Raw genomic sequence first — 17,310 nt, forward strand, 5'->3', positions numbered from 1 at the left:
TGACTCTTTTTTGGTGGCTGCCTGGTAGGAGGATCCAAAACCTTGACCATGATGTTATAGTACTGCGCTCTAACCAACTAAGCTACCTGGCCAGCCTGGCACTTCCACTTACTCTAGATGTAGTCACTAATTAATTTAAGTGTGATCCACTCCTCTCCGTTCCATAGGTTGTGTATTGATAGCCCTCTGTCAGGACGTAGGCCATAGAAATGCTGAGTTTGACTTGTGCGATATATAATATGTACTTTTAATAGTTTAGGCACCCACATTTTAACAAGTCAACATTAGCGGGAGCTGAGTAGTGTTGTAGCTGAGTAGTGTTGTCTCCTTTATACAGGGCATGAGCTTTCCACTTTTTCAGTTTCCACGATTCCCTGTTGTGTCACCAGGTATCAGCTGCTACTTATTACAGTGTTTTTCTCTAATTTTTTTTTATAGTAGTGTTAAGAGGAAAGCAAACTATTTTGTTGAACTTGTGTCGCTAACACCCAGCCTGGTTCATTTGTTGTCTTTTTCTTGCCTGGCTAGTATAGGTGTTTAAATTTGTGAATTCTGGTTTGTGGATCCCCAGACTCTCTTCATTTGGAGGCTTTGTACTCTCCAACTTCCATCCACTTCTAGAGTGTTAAGGGCCCATAGACTGCATACCCACTGGATTGCCCTCAATGTCGATACCCCGAGGATTTCCTAGGCTTTACTCACTCCCGGAAACCCCCATTGTAGCACTTTTATAAGACTCCAGCCCCTGCCTTCCTCAGAGTCTTCATAGTCCTCTCCATATGCTGTTCCTCTTCTTCGATTAATTAGTTTTCCTATTAAAAGACTTAACAGTTTTTTAAAGTATTCATGAACTCAAAAATAAGCTTCCCCTCTTTATTGGGGGGCAGAAATAGGGAAGGGTGGGGGGATTTACTGGCTATATTTTTAGATTTAAACAATATAATTTAAGCTGCTTATTATAAAGTTTTATTTTTTAAAAAATTGAAGTTCTTTCTTTGGAAATCCAGTAAATAATAGTCTTATTTTTCGAAACAGAATTTCACTGCAGTGTAGTGAGTCAATTTTTAATTGTTTTTTTTTTTTTTTTCCCTCCAACTATGTTGATTGGATTGGGTTGGAGGTTACTAACTTCACGTGATTTTTGGGATTTTTGGTTGATGACCTCGTTGTAGTCACTGCTGATATACAGGAGTGGTGGTGACTTTTTTTTTTTTTTAAAGATCGCAGTTAGCTTTATTGTGATTCTAGAATTGAGAAACACGCTATTCCATAAGATAGAATAAGTGTTCTCTGGTGGTGACTTTGAAGGAGGAGGGAAACTTGGCATCTCTGGGTCTGTGGTTATCTTCAGGATATGGATACCCTTAGGTCTTGCCTTCTCGCTTTAAAAGGCAATGGACTGTGGTTAGCCAAAAACAAACAAACAAACAAAAGCTCGATCGTTATTGTGAGATCTTTTAGGGGACAAGACTGCATATGAGACAGGGAAAGGGAAGAAGAGAAATATATCAGATTCTCTAATCGTCATACTTCCTACTTTGAGTTGGCCTAGATTTTGTTGGGATTTGGATAGGCTTATCAGCGGATAAGAGAGAAATCATTTTACCAAGCTTCAAATGTAATTCTAGTCATATTTTTATTGGAGCATCACTTTTATTTTACCAAAATTTTTTTTTCACCAGGCAATTTTCATGATTCCTACAAACCCTCCTCCCACGTTCCGAAAACCAGAGCTGTGGTCAGATAACTTCACGGATTTTGTGAAGCAGTGTCTTGTAAAGAGCCCTGAGCAGAGAGCCACAGCCACTCAGCTCCTACAGGTATGAATCACCCTGTGATGCTGCCTCTCTCTATTTCATTCACATGCTGACCAAAAGATGCTGTTAAGCCATCTACATGGAGATAGTAAAGACATATAAGACATTCCCTGCCTCTAGGGAGGCGTGTATCTATTTGAATAGAAAAGCTATGGAAAAGAATGTTAACTCATTGAACAAGACAATAATGCAAGAAAATTCAGGCTGTGTGGGATTAGAAAAAGGGAATTGACATTGAGTGAGTGCCTGCTATTTAATGCCATTAAATGCCATTAAATGCCATTTAATCATCACATGGACCCTGTGAAGGGTGGGAATTCTTTCACTTTTATAGGTGAGAGAATGGAGGTTTAGAGAAGTCAACTAATTTAATGCCATTCAGCTGATAAACAACAGAGCTGACATTAGAACCTGGGTCTTTCTGATTCCAAAGCACAAATGCCATCAAGTCTACCCAATTCTGACAAAGAATTGAGATCAGTGGTGGGCATTGTTGTAGCTCATGATAGGAACAAGCCACTTTGGACTGGAGATACTAGGAGTGCTTTTCTGGAGGAGGTAGCTTCTGTGCCTGGGCCTTGAAGGATGGATTGGTGATATTTGGCAGGCAGTATGCTTAGGGGTTAGGAGCTTGGATTTTGGAGTCAGACTGACCAGGTTTGAGTCCTTTCTCCCTATTTTTTAGCTTTGTGACCTTGGGCAAGTAAGTGAACCTCTCTGTTACTGTAGTTTTCTTATTTATAAAATGGAGATAAAGTACTTGCATCATATGAAGATTAAGTTATATCATGTGTGCAACTTTGAATAAAGCTTTACATGTCTTGAAGGTAGTATGGTATGAATTTGACAAATATGTGCTATTATTACTGGGCTAGGCCAATGGTTTTTAACCATTTCAGACCCAGTTCCCCCCTTTTAATAACCAGCATATATTTTTTAACACTCTTGTTATTCTTCTGAAATGAAACTCATAGATAATAAAATCTATTTATGCCCATAATGAAAAAGAATCAGTATTGTCTGTGATATAATGGATAAATATAAAGATATTTTATAATAAAATAATATATATGTCAATTGTAAAAATGCCCCAGCTTGACATAACTTGCAGGTGTAGAAATAGATACCTGTACCTGGCATCATGAATCAGTTTAGATTTAAGAGCAATAAGAAGATCAGAAACCATTTCATTCAATAAATACAGGAAAATGAATGGGTGGACACTAGCATAAAACTGATGTTAAGTAATGATAGGCCAGACTTATTTGTATATGATAAGAGAAAGAGAGAAACAATCTTATAGACTACAAGTGGAGAGAGTAATGTAATGTGATATTCTTGCAGATGAGCTTGGGTTTTACTTCTAAGTGTATTGCCAGATTCTCTTCCTGGGTGGATGGGTAGTGATGAAGTTTTATGGAAAGATATCTCCTGTATTGTGATCCCACCACATGTTAAGGCATACATACTTTCAATCTCTGGAGTACTTATAAAAGCCTTAGAGACATATGTTTTGGTGGGTGATGGAGAATAGAATGGATTGCAAAAAGAAACCCTAGGTATAATATCAGAGTAAGTTTAGAAAACAACAGGCAGCCCCCCTAAAAGAATTTCTATGTGTAACTTTCACAGCATATGTTTGTTATCATTGTGCTATAAACATGTGCAACAAAAACATAATATGGTATTAATATGAAAAACTTTAAAACAATTTTTATTACTAAAATTCAGCAATATCCCTGGGTTTCAAGTGTTTTTGCTGATTAAATAATATTTGAGTCTACATCTGTTACATACTTGTGGTCAGTTTTAGTATTTCTGTTGTAACTGTACTTTTGCACTAAAATCCTTTTAACCTAAACATGTAGTTGGAAATGTGGAAATGCTGCAGTACATTGAATAGAAAGAATAAATGGGATGAGTAAATTATTTAGTGGTTTCTAAACAATGTCTTTATTCAGTGTAAACATCCCTTCTCAAAATCACCTCCTAAATTACTGCACTTTTTGCATCTCTCTCTCTCTCTCTTTTTTTAAAACACAGTATTGAAGAACTAATTAGGGAGTGATTCTACATTTAACTTACTGGTTTAATTCATTTTTTTAATATATTTTATTTTTATTTTTGGCCACAAAGCATGTCTTAATACATTTAAAAAGATTATGGGCCGGCCTGGTGGCGCACTCGGTAGAGTGCGGCACTTGGGAGCATGGCGGCACTCCCACCGAGGGTTCAGATCCCATATAGAGACCGGTTCGCTCACTGGTTGAGCGCGGTGCGGGCGCGACACCGAGGGTTGCGATTCCGTTGCCAGTCACGGTACAGGCGCGACACTGAGGGTTGCGATCCCGTTGCCGGTCACGAAAAAAGACAAAAAAAGGAAAAAAAATTTAAAAAGTAAATAAAAAAAATAAAAAGATTAAGATCATAGAAAATAATAGAAAATACGTTCTCTGACCACAATCGCAGAAGGAAATCTAGAAAATTGACAGATGAGTGGAAATTAAACAACACTCTCCTAAATAAACAATAGGTAAAAAGAAAAACCACAGGGAAATCAGAGAGTACTTTGAGATAAAAATCAAAGTGCAACATATCAAAATTTATAGGTTGCAGGGATTATGCAGTGCTTAGAGGAAAATTTATGCTTGTAAACACCTATATTAAAAATAAGAAAAATCTCAAATCAGTAATGTAAATTTCTACCTTAAGAAAATAGAAAAAGAAGAGCAAACTAAACCAAAAGCAAATATAAGTAGGAAATAACAAAGATTACAACAGAAATATATGAAATAGGGAATTAAAAAGCAATAGAAAAAATTAACAAAACCAAAAGTTTATTCTGTAAAAACATTAACAAATTTTGCAAACCTTTATCTAGACTGACCAAGAAAAAAGAGGAGACCGAAATTACTAAAATCAGAAATAAAGCAGGGGCATTATTATGTTGTTATTGTAGTTTTTTGTAGTGGTAAGATTTAGTTTCTTTCTCTTTCCCATTTGCATTTTGGTTTTATCATTGGGTTTTGTTCTTCCTTGTGTATTCATGGTAGTGATTATCATTTTTCAGATTCCAGATGCAGAACTTCCTTAAGAATTTCTTGTAGGGCTGGTTGTGTGGTGGTGAACTCCTGCAGTTTTTGCTTATCTGGAAAATACACTATTTCTTCCTCATTTCTGAAGAATAGCCTTGCTGGGTATAGTATTCTTGGCTGTCAGTTTTTTTCTTTTGGTATTTTGAATATATCATCCCATTTTCTTCTGGCCTGTAGAGTTTCTGTTGAGAAGTCTGCCGTTAGTGTGATAGGGACTCCCTTATAGGTGACTTGATGCTTTTCCCTTGCTTCTTTTAAGATTCTCTCTCTGTCTTCGAGCTTTGCCAGTTTGACTATAATGTGTCTTGGAGAGGATCTTCTTGGGTTGAATCTGTTTGGTGTTCTTTGAGCCTCCTGGATTTGAAGGTCCATGTCTCCTTGTACCTGGGAAGTTTTTCGTTATTATTTCATTGAATAGGTTTTCCATGCTTTTTACTTTCTCTTCCCCTTCTGGAACACCCATGATTCAAATGTTTGTGCACTTAAGATTATCTTCTACTAGCTCTCTTAGATTTTCTTTAGTTTTTAAAATACTTTTTTTCCTTTTTTTTGTTTGCCTGGGTTATTTCAAAAACACTATCTTCAAGATCAGAAATTCTTTTTTTCTGCTTGTTCTAGCCTGCTGCTTAACCAGTCAGTTTTGTTTTTTATTCCGTTGAGGGAATCCTTCTGTCTCATGGTTCTGCTATATTCTTTTTTAAGGTATTAATCTCTTTGTAAATTTCCTCCTTCATATCCTGGATTTTTTCCCTTGTTTCATGATGTTGTCTAACTGAGTCTTCTTATATCTTAGTGAGTTTCCTTAAGATGGTTGCTTGGATGATTCTATAGGGTCTAGTATTTAAGAATTACTGTATTCTTTTGGTGGTGTCATATTTTGTTCGGTTTTCCTATTTCTAGTATCTCTATGTTGATGTTTGGTTATCTGATAGAGCAGTTGCTTCTTCTACCACTCTGTAGTGGGCTTTGAGAGAGCTGTCCTATTCTTTTTCTGGTCTCTACTGGTGACTCACTGATGGGCTACCTGTGCAGTGGCTGTGGCTGCTGTTGTGGCGTCAAGCTGCTTTTCTGGCAGCTGGGGCTGTGGCGGTGGCTAGGTAGGCCATCTGCAAGAAGGTGGTATTTTCAGTGTGCTCTCTTGCCTGCTTCAGAGTAGAGGAAGCTGCTCTTGGCTCCTGCATAGGATCTCAGGCGTAGCTCTCTTGCCTGTTCCAGGACAAGGAGGTGGTCACCCTCGGCTCCTGCCTAGGACCCCAGACATTGCCCTCTTTTTTTCTTGTAAGTCTCTTGGAAAAATTTTTCACTATTATTTCCTAAAGTGTACATGTATTCTGAGACATTTGAAGACATGCAGAATATGCCACAGTTCATTGTTGTGCAGGCAGGACTGTTCCACACTTTCCAGGATTGCTAGTGTCCCTACCTCTCGTTTCATTCCATTTGTGTTCTCTAAACATTGTGGCAACACTACAACATGCTCTTAACACATTTACAAGACTTCCTTCATGGGATGATACCACCCTGTTGAGAATCTCTACATTTGAGAGATAAATGGTATAGGCGTTCCAGCCAGGCTGAAAAAGATAGGCAAAGCGTGAATGTGCGTCTGTTCAGAGTTACAAAAGTAAGTGTGGTTTAGCTATTGTTCAAAGCATAAAGAGAAACATTAGACTCATTAATTGATTGAACAAAGCAGTGTGCCAGGCACTGCTTTTGCACTGTGGCCATATAAACTGTGTCTAGTGCTTTCCCCTTTCTCGTTTAAGCACCCATTTGTCAAGAGTGCCAAAGGAGTGTCAATACTGCGGGACTTAATTAACGAAGCAATGGATGTGAAACTGAAACGCCAGGAATCCCAGCAGCGGGAAGTGGACCAGGATGATGAAGAAAACTCGGTGAGTGGCAGGTATTGCTCTGGGCCTCAGGCATTACATTAATGCTTGTTATTTCATGATTGCCAAGCCAGGTAAGATGAGTAGGAGATGTTTGATCAGCCCGAAGTTGGAGACTCTTCTTGTATGATGGCATCCTAACCTAGACCAAGACTTGCTAGAGGCTTGCTTGAATCTGTGCCTATTCTTCTCTCAGTGCTTCCTAAAACACTTTTAAATTTTGCTATTTTGCCCCCTTATATTTTATTTAGTTTATATTTTGGAGAGAGAATGCTCTCTTGAGACTTGGTTTTTCCATGCCCTTTTGAGGAATATAGGTTCTATACTTAATATGTAGCTTTTATACTTATAGACTCCCTCACAACCCTCAGATTCCAAGGATGCTCACATCAGCTTTTTAGATCTGTGTTTCAAAACTCTCTTAAGGTGCAGAGGACCCTTTAGGGTTAGATATGCTGGTCGTCTCATATCGGTAAGTTTGTGATCTTCTTTTATTAAATAAGAGTCCTTTTAGTTCTACAAGGTGAGTTTAGAACCTGAACAAGTGTCAAAATCCAGAAATATTTGCACCAAGATGAGTAACAGTAATTCAGAAAACTCAAAGTCTTTTGATCTAATTAGCCCTGGTGTGTGATTTCGTCTTTTTGCAGGAGGAGGATGAAATGGATTCTGGCACGATGGTTCGAGCAGTGGGTGACGAGATGGGCACTGTCCGAGTAGCCAGCACCATAAGTGAAGGAGCCAATACTATGATTGAGCATGATGACACACTGCCATCACAGCTGGGCACCATGGTGATCAATACAGAGGATGAGGAAGAGGAAGGGACTATGAAAAGTAAGGCTCTGATCAAATATACTAACTTCTCAGACATAGCATACACATTTCAGAGATGATGGGTTCCCATGGTCCATTCAGGCTCAGTCTTGAGTTCCCTCTTCTGTTGCCACAATCAAAGGAGTTTTTATATTGGAGGGTTGTGGTGGGGGCAAGAGGTTTGGGGAGGGGGAAATCTGGCATGTGAAGTCAGGGTCTAGAAAGCATCAACAATGAGGAGGGATTTTGCTTTTGAACCTGAATAGCCATTCTTTCATTGAATGTTTGTTATTTTTTCCTTCTTTACCTTGATCTGTGGAGGCCCGCATATATAAAAGTTCATGGTAAGATTCATATTATCTTTTAATTCTATTTTTTCATGAACTTTTTGAAGTACCCTCATATATTATTTTAATGAAGAATTCGTTTCAAAGCGTAATGAAATTCTGAGCTATTTACCTATCTTCAGTCCAGTTTCATAATAGTCCATGTGTCTAACCCAGGTTTACTAACACTCAGTCAATTAAAGGTGACTGTTTAAATTTTAAAAGTTCTATCAAGTTCTTTCTGGTTTAAACCCATCTCTGCTTTTTTTTTCACATCTGGCTGATCCTTTTTCGCCTGTGACTAAGGCCTAACACCTTGTGTTCAGCTCCCATCTTAGGGTACCATGCTCTCCTCTACTGTTCAGCTATTGCCCTTCCCTTTATTCTGTGAATTACAGACAAACCCACAGATAAAAGGAATTTGGAAGTACAAAATGATAATAATTGGGGCCGGCCCGTGGCTCACTCGGGAGAGTGCGGTGCTGATAACACCAAGGCCCCGGGTTCGGATCCCATATAGGGATGGCCGGTTCGCTCACTGGCTGAGCGTGGTGCTGACAACACCAAGTTAAGGGTTAAGATCACCTTACCAGTCATCTTTTAAAAAAAAAAAAAAATGATAATAATTGAGTTGTATGATTACAATTTAGCCTAAACTTTGCATAGGTTAAAACACTAAGTCTCTATGATCTTTTCATCATCTTTTTTTCTTTCATTTTTAAAGTTTAAAGGCTCTTCCTTTAAAACAGGGATTGGAAAACTATGGTCCATGGGCCAAATCTGGCCTGCCACCTGCTTTTGGTAATAAAGTTTTATTGGACAGTCATGTCCATTCACTTATGTGTTGTCTGTGGCTGCTTTTGCATTACAAAGGCAGAGTTGAATAGTAGTGACAGAGACCATATGGTTTCCAAAGCTTAAAATGTTTGCTGTCTAACCCTTTACAGACAGAAAAAGACTGCTAATTCCTGCTCTAGGTCGTCTGCGTTGTCATTGATTATTTCATTCAATAAATTTTTTTTCAGTGTCTCCTATATCTCAAGTACTTTGCTAGGTGCTGAGGACACAGTAGGGAATGAAGAAACAGTCCTTGCCATGAAGGAAATCATTATCTAGTCTAGGGCAGAAACTGCCACCTGCTTTAATAACAATTCAATGTAGGAAATGAGTTTTAAAATAGACTTAGACTGAAAAACTCCTGGAGGAAAAAGGCAGGAAGGTTGGCAGTACATAGAGTGAGTGGAGATGTTCCAGCAGAGGGAGCAGTGTGCACAAGATCCTAGAGGCAAGAGAGAGGTGCGTGAGCTCAGGGGAACTGAAGGTGGTTTATTGTGGCTGGAATGGACAGTTCCAGGACTGTGGTTCTCAGGCCTCCTCTCTTTCACCTTTTAGATCATGGTCTTTATATTTATAATTAACCCTTTATTTTGGAAGGGAAAAGCTTTCTTTTTTTCTCGTTTTGGGCCTCGGGCTCTTCATCTCTGTTTGGCGTCTGGTCAGATTATATGGATGCTGAGTGGTAATAATGTTGGTGGGTGCATAAACTGGTATAGCTTTCTGGAATGAAGTATGTATCAAAAGGTTAAAAAGTTCAAACCCTTGACTCAGTAAATTCCACTTTTAGGAATCTGGTCCAAGAAAATAATTGAAGATGTAGACAAATGATATTCAAGAATTTTTCCAGATATGTTACATGTAATTATAAAAAAAAATCTGAATTAAATTAGCAGATGATTGGTCCAAAAAACTGTGGTATATCCATAGGGTGGAATAGAATACCATATAAAAATACTAAAAATCCTGTTTCTGAGGAATACTTAGTGCATTGGGGAAATATTTGTGTTGTTGAGTGAAAAAAGAAGGAATTAAAATTATAGCATGAGTCCAGTTTTGTAAAAGTAAAAAGATAAATATATGCATAGAAAAAAGACTAAAAAAGAAAAAGGAAAAAAAAGGCTGGAGGGAAATCAGAATATTAAAAGTGGTTATCATTGGTAATAGGATTATTGGTAAATTTTTAACTTTCTGTTTTGAAGTAATTTTAGACTTGGAGAAGAATTGCAGAAATACTACAGAGTTTCCATATACTCTTCACTAGCTCCCCCATTGTTAACTATAGTGCTGTTACCCAAAGGAGGAAATTAAAATTGTTTAATACTGTTAACTATTATTTGGACTTTACCAGTTTTTTCATTTGTTTTTCTGTTTTAGAGTCCTATCTAGGATCCCACATTGCATTTAGTTGTTACATTTCTTCGTCTCCTCCAATCTGTGATAGTTTCTCAGTCTCCTCCAATCTGTGATAGTTTCCCAGTCTTTCCTTTTCTTTTATGATCTTGAAACTTTTGAAGCGTACTGATAGTTATTTTGTAGGATATCCTTCAATTTGGGTCTGCCTGATATTTTCCTATGGTTATATTGAGGTATGTATTATTGGGAAGAATAACACAGAGGTGGTGTTCCCTTCCCAGTGAATCCTACCAGGGGATACATGATAAAATATGTGTTATTACTGGTTATTACTGGTGATGTCATCCTTGATCATTTGGTTAGTGTGGTATCTGCCAGCTTTCTCTACTGTAAAGTTACTGTTTTTCCCTTTCTAGTTGATAAGTATTTTGGAGAAAATACTTTGAGACTGTATAAATATCTTGTTTCACCTCATATATTCTCCCAATAATGTTGGCATCCATGGGTAAATATTGACTGTAACTGCTAGCACTGTGATGTGATTTTCTTTTTCTCTCATTCCTTCTACATTTATTAATTGGACTATTTCCACAATGAAGAATTGTCCCTCGTCACCTACTTATTTATTTGTGCCATTATATATTATCAGTGTGGACTCATAGATATTTATTTTTTTCTTTGGGTTATTATCTCATATTATCATTATTTATTTTGTTTCTCAGATTTTCCTGACTGGCTGTTGAGAGCATTTTCATGTTGGCTCCCATGTACTTTTGGCATGCCTCCATTCTTTTGTTTGAGCAGTGCAAGTTGCTCTAGGCCTATTTTAAGTTTTCCTTGCAGCAGCTCTGGAATCACCTATATCTGCATGGAGCCCTGTTTCTTTTACTGAAGATTGTTATTTAGAAACCAAGATCACTATTTTTGGGCTCTCCCAGTAGACAGAGCTATAATATACTGTATATATGTAGAGAAATGCTTACATATGTACATATTTAATTCATTTTTGTGTATATCCATCTGTGTGTGTGTATGTGTATATAAACCAATGAGTCCGTTATGATACCTTTGACTCCACTTCAGTACCACAGGGTTGATTCTTCCATTCCTTGTAACATCTCTCCCCCAACAGTGAGGAATCCCATTATCTATATTATTATTATTATTCCTATTATTTACAGTATATTTACTTATTTGTTCAACTCTAGTGTACTTATAAAGTATTTTTTTTAGAATTGTTACCCATACCCTTGTGAGAAACAAATTTACCAGCTAGAATACAGTGTATGTCTTTAGCCTTCAGTATCCAATCAAAACATTGTTTTCTGAAGTTACTCGGGTCAGCTTCTTTTTTTTCTGTCCTCATCAGTGCAGTTAGATGATTCATTTGTGGTACAGTTGGAGTCATTTGTCATAGTCCACATTCCACCTTGGTTGTCACTGGTAGTAGGATTATAGGTATTTTAAATTCTATTTGTTTCCCAAATTTTCTAGGGTTATTATCAGAAATAAAATTCTACCCAAAATATAGCTGATGTCATAAACTGTAAATTAGGACTTTAAACTCTGCATTGCCTTATGAATCCTTTTTGTTTCTCCCTTCTTCATCCTCTCACTGTTTTTTATGGTCTTAAGTGGATACTTATAAGGTATTTATGAAAACATTGTCAGGCCCTGTTCTAGTCTCTTTAAATTCTTATCTCATTCAGTGCTCTTGGGTTTGTTTCATCCTCTAGACTCGAGATTAAGCAGCTTACAAGTATTGTCTTTGATGTTACATAAACTATCAACTGAATGCTTTGTACTAGATTCAGTTTTACTCCCTTTCCCTCCCTTTTTCCCGTTTTATAAAATAGCCAGTGTGATTTATTGGGAAGGTTCATTTTGCAGTAATGAGCTGATGACCTCTTTTTGTTTTCTTTGACTCTGAGTGTTATATTTTTCACTTGTTTTAAGGGGTTTAATTATGTAGATAATTATAATTATAACTAGACTGGTCTATTAGCGTATGTTGTGTAGCATGCGTTATGGAAAATCTGCCCTTTTTTATTTAAAGCATTAATTTTGTTCCAAATGTAACTTTTATATTTCAAGTGCTAATTAATTCAGTGAATTGTTTGTTCTTTTCAATTTCTGACCTTGAATGGTTTTAGCATGAAAAACATGCATCTTTAATGAATGTTTAATTAAAAACATGCCTCTTTTATCGTAGTCATGACGAGAATTGTTTAAAAACCTCAGCAGTCACAGGCTAAACAACATTAAATAAGTTCAGTTCACTAACAGTCTGTTGCAAGTTTTGTAATTCAGTTTTTGGACTACTAATTTAACAGATTTTCCACTTATTTTAAGATCTTTGCTTTTATTGTTTTAGGAGTTATTTAAACTTATTATTGTGGAAAATTAAAACATATATACAATTACATGGAATATATCATGACCCCTATGAACCTGTCACCCAGCTTCAAAAATGATCAACTCACTGCCCATCATATTTCAGCCCACCTCCCTCAAAAGAAAATAATAAAATGAATTAATTTAGAACAAATCTCAGGTATCATATTATTTCTTCAGAATTGATTTTTGAATATTTAAAATAGACCAGGTATAAGCCTGGGTCAGATACTAGCTATCTGTGTGGTGTTGGATAATTCATATTCCTTCTGTGGGCGTCAGTGAAATTAAATTAGTATAATTAAAGAATTACTAAGTTTATTTACTTCATTGCCCCTTACAACTCTAACAGTCTACACATTTATAAGAATTATATAATTTGTAAACTGAAGTTTCTAGAAGTTAAAATTTGTGAAAATAAATAGGCTTTCATCAGGTGCCTATTTTGAACCTCTGTGAAATGTTTATCCTTGGTAATTAAAATTATAACTGTCGAGGGAGGCTATGCTTGTGTGTGTACAGGAAGTATAAAGGATATGGGAAATCTCTGTACCTTTCTCTCAATGTTGCTGTGAACCTAAAACTGCTTTTTAAAAAAGCCTTCTAAAAAATTGTAACTGTTACCTCTGATACACTTAACTAGAAAAGACATACATACCACTATAATTGTTTGTGTTAGTTTTATAGAATCTAATTTTAGTTTGTAATTTCAAAGAAACGTTAACAGGAAAATGGGAAGACTTGCATTCATAATTTATTGTTTAAGACATCTGGTCATAACCTTTCATGAACTTTTTGATACTTTTTGGCAGCTTTACAGATCTCTCTTTTAAAGAAGGATACTTCTTTGTCTTGGAAAAGTTAGATATTTCATTTGCTTCTATTCTCATTTACTTTTCAAAAAATTATTACACCACCATTACTATAGCAATATTGGTGCCCTGTTAAAAAAGCAATTCACCCTCAAATCCTGTCTCTCCAAAAGAACTCCTTTTCTTGACCATATGCCTGTATGATTTCTACATAGTTATGATTTGCCTAGATAATATTCTGCTTTCTGGTTATCTTTTAGTTATTAACCATAGTTAGTACCAACTATGCTTTTTCAAGGTTGCTGCATAGCCCTTTTTTATATTTATTGCACTTCACAATGTTTTAAAATCATTTATCCATTGCTGGGCATTTTGGTTGTTTCTGATTTTTCACTGTAACAAATAACTTCTCAGGGAACATCTTCTAAAATTTTCCATCTTTTCAGTGTTTTGTAGGAAAAGTTTCCAGAAATATTTGAACAATTTAGTGGGTGTGTATTGCCATTTTGTCCTCCAAAAGGTTTGTACCAGTATACATTCCACAGGAATTAATAGCAGCTACCTTTATCCTTTGTTTCTTCCTTTGCTTTTGTACATTTAAAGAACAAATAGTGATATTCTAGTGATACATAATAAAAAATTATAGTAGGCTTAAAGTGATAGAAATTTGTTTATATATTTGGAAATAGTAATGTATGAATATCTTATTTAAAACCATGGCTTGTCTGGCATGATATATTGTCACTAATTATTTTGTTGCTAACATGTGAAAAAGGTCCTCCATGGTTAGTTTTCATTTATATTTCTATTATTAATGAAATTGCCATGTATTTCTTCAAAGAATTTTATTTTCTTTAGTAGATGTTTCCAAAGAATCCCTTCATTCAGTAACTATTTTTTGAATGCAGCTTTGTGCCTGACACTGTGGCAGGTATGGGATGTGGCAGTCCTAGATCTCATGGCAGCCACAGTCTCTGAGCAGCCAGCAGGTAATTAGAGCACAGTGGGATAAGTGGTCAGGTAGAGGTAAGTACAGTTCACATGGGGTCCCAGACGAGGGGCAGCTGACACAGTCTTGAATGGAGTCTGAGAGAAGGTGAAATCTCAGCTGACATATAAAGGACAAATGAAGGTTAGCCGGTTGTGCCGATCTAGAAAATATGGTAGTAACTTTTCTGTTTTCTGCAGAATACATATAGGGCAAAATATCCTATAAACTCTACTTGAATACTTTTGTTTGATGATAAGGAAAACTCATATTTTTAAAGTTTCTGTTAGATTACAGGCATCATTCCTATATGAAATATTTAAAGAGTTTATTTAATTCTCACAAAGAGATGGATATTATTTTTCTTTTTTAATTTATAGTTTTAAAAAGTACAAATAATAATATAGCAAAAAATTTGTTTATCTGTTACTCAGAATTAACAGATACTGATTTTTTTTAGACTTATGTCACACGTTCTAAGAAAAAAACAGCAATCCATCTTTCTAATGAATTTGGTATGTTACTTGCCATGTTTTGTTTCTGTATTTTTACTGCATATGTATATATATCCATAAGTAATACCTAGTGCTGTTGTGTCTTTTTTAGATATAGTGTTGTATATCTTTCTATAGCTTGCTTTTTTCCAACATAGTTTTTTTGGGTGAGATGTATTCTTGTTGATACATAGACTGAATGTGGCACACTGTATTTAGACATTCCCCTTTTGCTGGACATTTAAGTTGTTTTTAGTTTTTTGCTATTATATTGCATGTCTCTGTACATATCTCTTGGAAGGCATGTGCAGACTTTTTGTAGGGTATATGCTGAGAAGAGGGATTTGCTAGGTAGGTCTCATGGTGATTATAGTTTAGATATATTGTCCCTCTCCAAACTCATGTTGAAATCTGATCCTCAGTGTGACAGTGTTGGGAGGTGTTTGGGTCATGGGGGCAGATCTCATGAACAGATTAATGCCCTCCCTGGGGAGGCAGGTAGTGAGTGACTTCTCGCTCTATTATTTCCTGCGAGAGCTGCTTATTTAAAGGACCCTGGCACCTCTGCTCCCTTTCTCTTGCTGCTTCTCCCGCCATGTGATCTGCTTGCGCCCTCTGGCTGCCGTGCCGTTTTCCACCATGAGTAGAAGCAGCCTGAGTTCCATGCCAAATGCAGCTGTCCCCTAGTTTTGAACCAAATAAACCTTTTTTCTTTATAAATTACCCAGTCTCAGGTATTCTCTTATAGTAACACAAGAATTGATTAATACACATGGTGTGTACACTTTGACTACAATAACTTACACTCTCACTAGCAGTAGATGGGTATTCTGTTTTCCCTCATCTCCAAGAATTGACAGGCCTTTTTCTATTCTGATGGATGTTAAATGTTGTTTTTCATGAAATATTTAAGACATAACGAATGGAGATCACAGTCTTGAATTTAATGCTTTTTTTTTTTTTTTTAAAGATGACCGGTAAGGGGATCTTAACCCTTGACTTGGTGTTGTCAGCACCACGCTCAGCCAGTGAGCTAACTGGCCATCCCTATATGGGATCCGAACCCGTGGCCTTGGTGTTATCAGAACCGCACTCTACCGAGTGAGCCACGGGCCGGCCCTAATGCTTTGCTTTTTGATTTTTAAATTTTATTGCCTGTAGTTGATAAATTGAAAGGTACAAATTTCTCTTTAAGTACAGTACAGCTTTAAAACAGCATCCCCAAAGCACTGATATATAGTGTTGATGTGGATGTATTATTTTTGTTAATCAGTTATATTTTATTTTATTTTTTAAAAGATGACTGGTAAGGAGATCTTAACCCTTGACTTGGTGTTGTCAGCACCATGGTCTCTGAAGTGAGCAAACCGGCCATCCCTAAATAGGGATCCAAACCCATGGCGTTGGTGTTATCAGCACCACACTCTCCCAAGTGAGCCACGGGCCGGCCCCTAATCAGTTATATTTTAAATTAATTCACCTATTTATTATGATAACTGTTATATTTGGACTTAGTCTCTTATTTTGTGCTTTCTACTCACCATGTTTTTCTTTTGCTACTTTTTTTCTCTTTTATTTCCTTCTGTTGGATTGAGTTTTCACATCCTTCACGTCTCTACCCTTTCCCTAAGCTTCTTTTTTTTTTTTTTTTTTTCCTTTTTGTCTTTTTTCGTGACTGGCAACGGACTGCAACCCTCAGTGTCGCGCCCATACCGGACTGGGACCGGCCACGGGATCGCGACCCTCGGTGTCGCTCCCGCACCTCGCTCAGCCAGTGAGTGGCTGGTCTGTATGTGGGATCCGAACCCTCGGGCGGGAGCGCCGCCGCGCTTCCCAAGTGGCGCACTGCAGCAGTGCGCCACCGGGCCGGCCCTTTTTCCCTAAACTTCTGTCCCCACTCTCTACCACTGACTGGCAAAGTATATGCCTGCTTACCTTTCTCGTTTTCTGATAAATTCCAGAGATAATCATTATCTCTATCTTCTTCTTGGATGAGAAAAAGGACCTTAAAACATTTTGCCTTTTATTCAAACTGCCTCTCCCATCTTTTGTTATTGTTGCCTATTGTTTTGGTACCACCAGGTTTTAAAATCACATTAGCTACTATGATAATTATTTACAGTCAGTACTTAGATTTTTGAACATATTGAGCTGCTAGTATCTTTGTTTACCATTGATTCTTTCAGCCACTCTTTTCTTCTGGCCACCCTTTCTTCTTCTCAGAGAACATCCTTTCAATTAGAGTGTAATGGGTAGGAATCTCTAACAATTTATATGTCTAATAAAAGTCTTAGTTTTCCTTGTTTTTTGAATATAGTTTATGTAGGCATAGACTTCTGAGTTGACTATTATTTTCTGTTTGTGTTTTGAAGAATTATTTTGATATTTTTCTTTACCTGTTGGTGATGAAAATTCTGCTGCCATTGTTGGTCTTTTGTGAATATTTGTCCTCCCCCCCCCCCCCCCCCCCCCCCCCCCCCCCCCCC

At 36.9% G+C, this 17,310-nt stretch overlaps 1 protein-coding gene across 2 annotated transcripts in view; it reads left to right on the forward strand.

The window, feature by feature from the left end:
* STK4 (serine/threonine kinase 4) overlaps nt 1-17,310 on the forward strand; it is a 68,950-nt gene that overhangs the window by 27,164 nt on the left and 24,476 nt on the right. The window contains exons 7-10 of one of the 2 annotated variants that reach the window (XM_008588983.1): nt 1,683-1,820; nt 6,679-6,807; nt 7,455-7,641; nt 10,859-11,196. In XM_008588983.1, coding sequence (XP_008587205.1) covers nt 1,683-1,820; nt 6,679-6,807; nt 7,455-7,641; nt 10,859-11,028 — 624 coding nt within the window. In that variant the 3' untranslated portion in view covers nt 11,029-11,196. Of the gene's footprint in view, nt 1-1,682; nt 1,821-6,678; nt 6,808-7,454; nt 7,642-10,858; nt 11,197-17,310 lie in introns of those variants that run through there. The other variant, XM_008588982.1, reaches the window with a different exon arrangement.

This window comes from Galeopterus variegatus, unplaced genomic scaffold, assembly GCF_000696425.1.
Source record: "Galeopterus variegatus unplaced genomic scaffold, G_variegatus-3.0.2 Scaffold5139, whole genome shotgun sequence".
Lineage (NCBI taxonomy): Eukaryota > Metazoa > Chordata > Mammalia > Dermoptera > Cynocephalidae > Galeopterus > Galeopterus variegatus.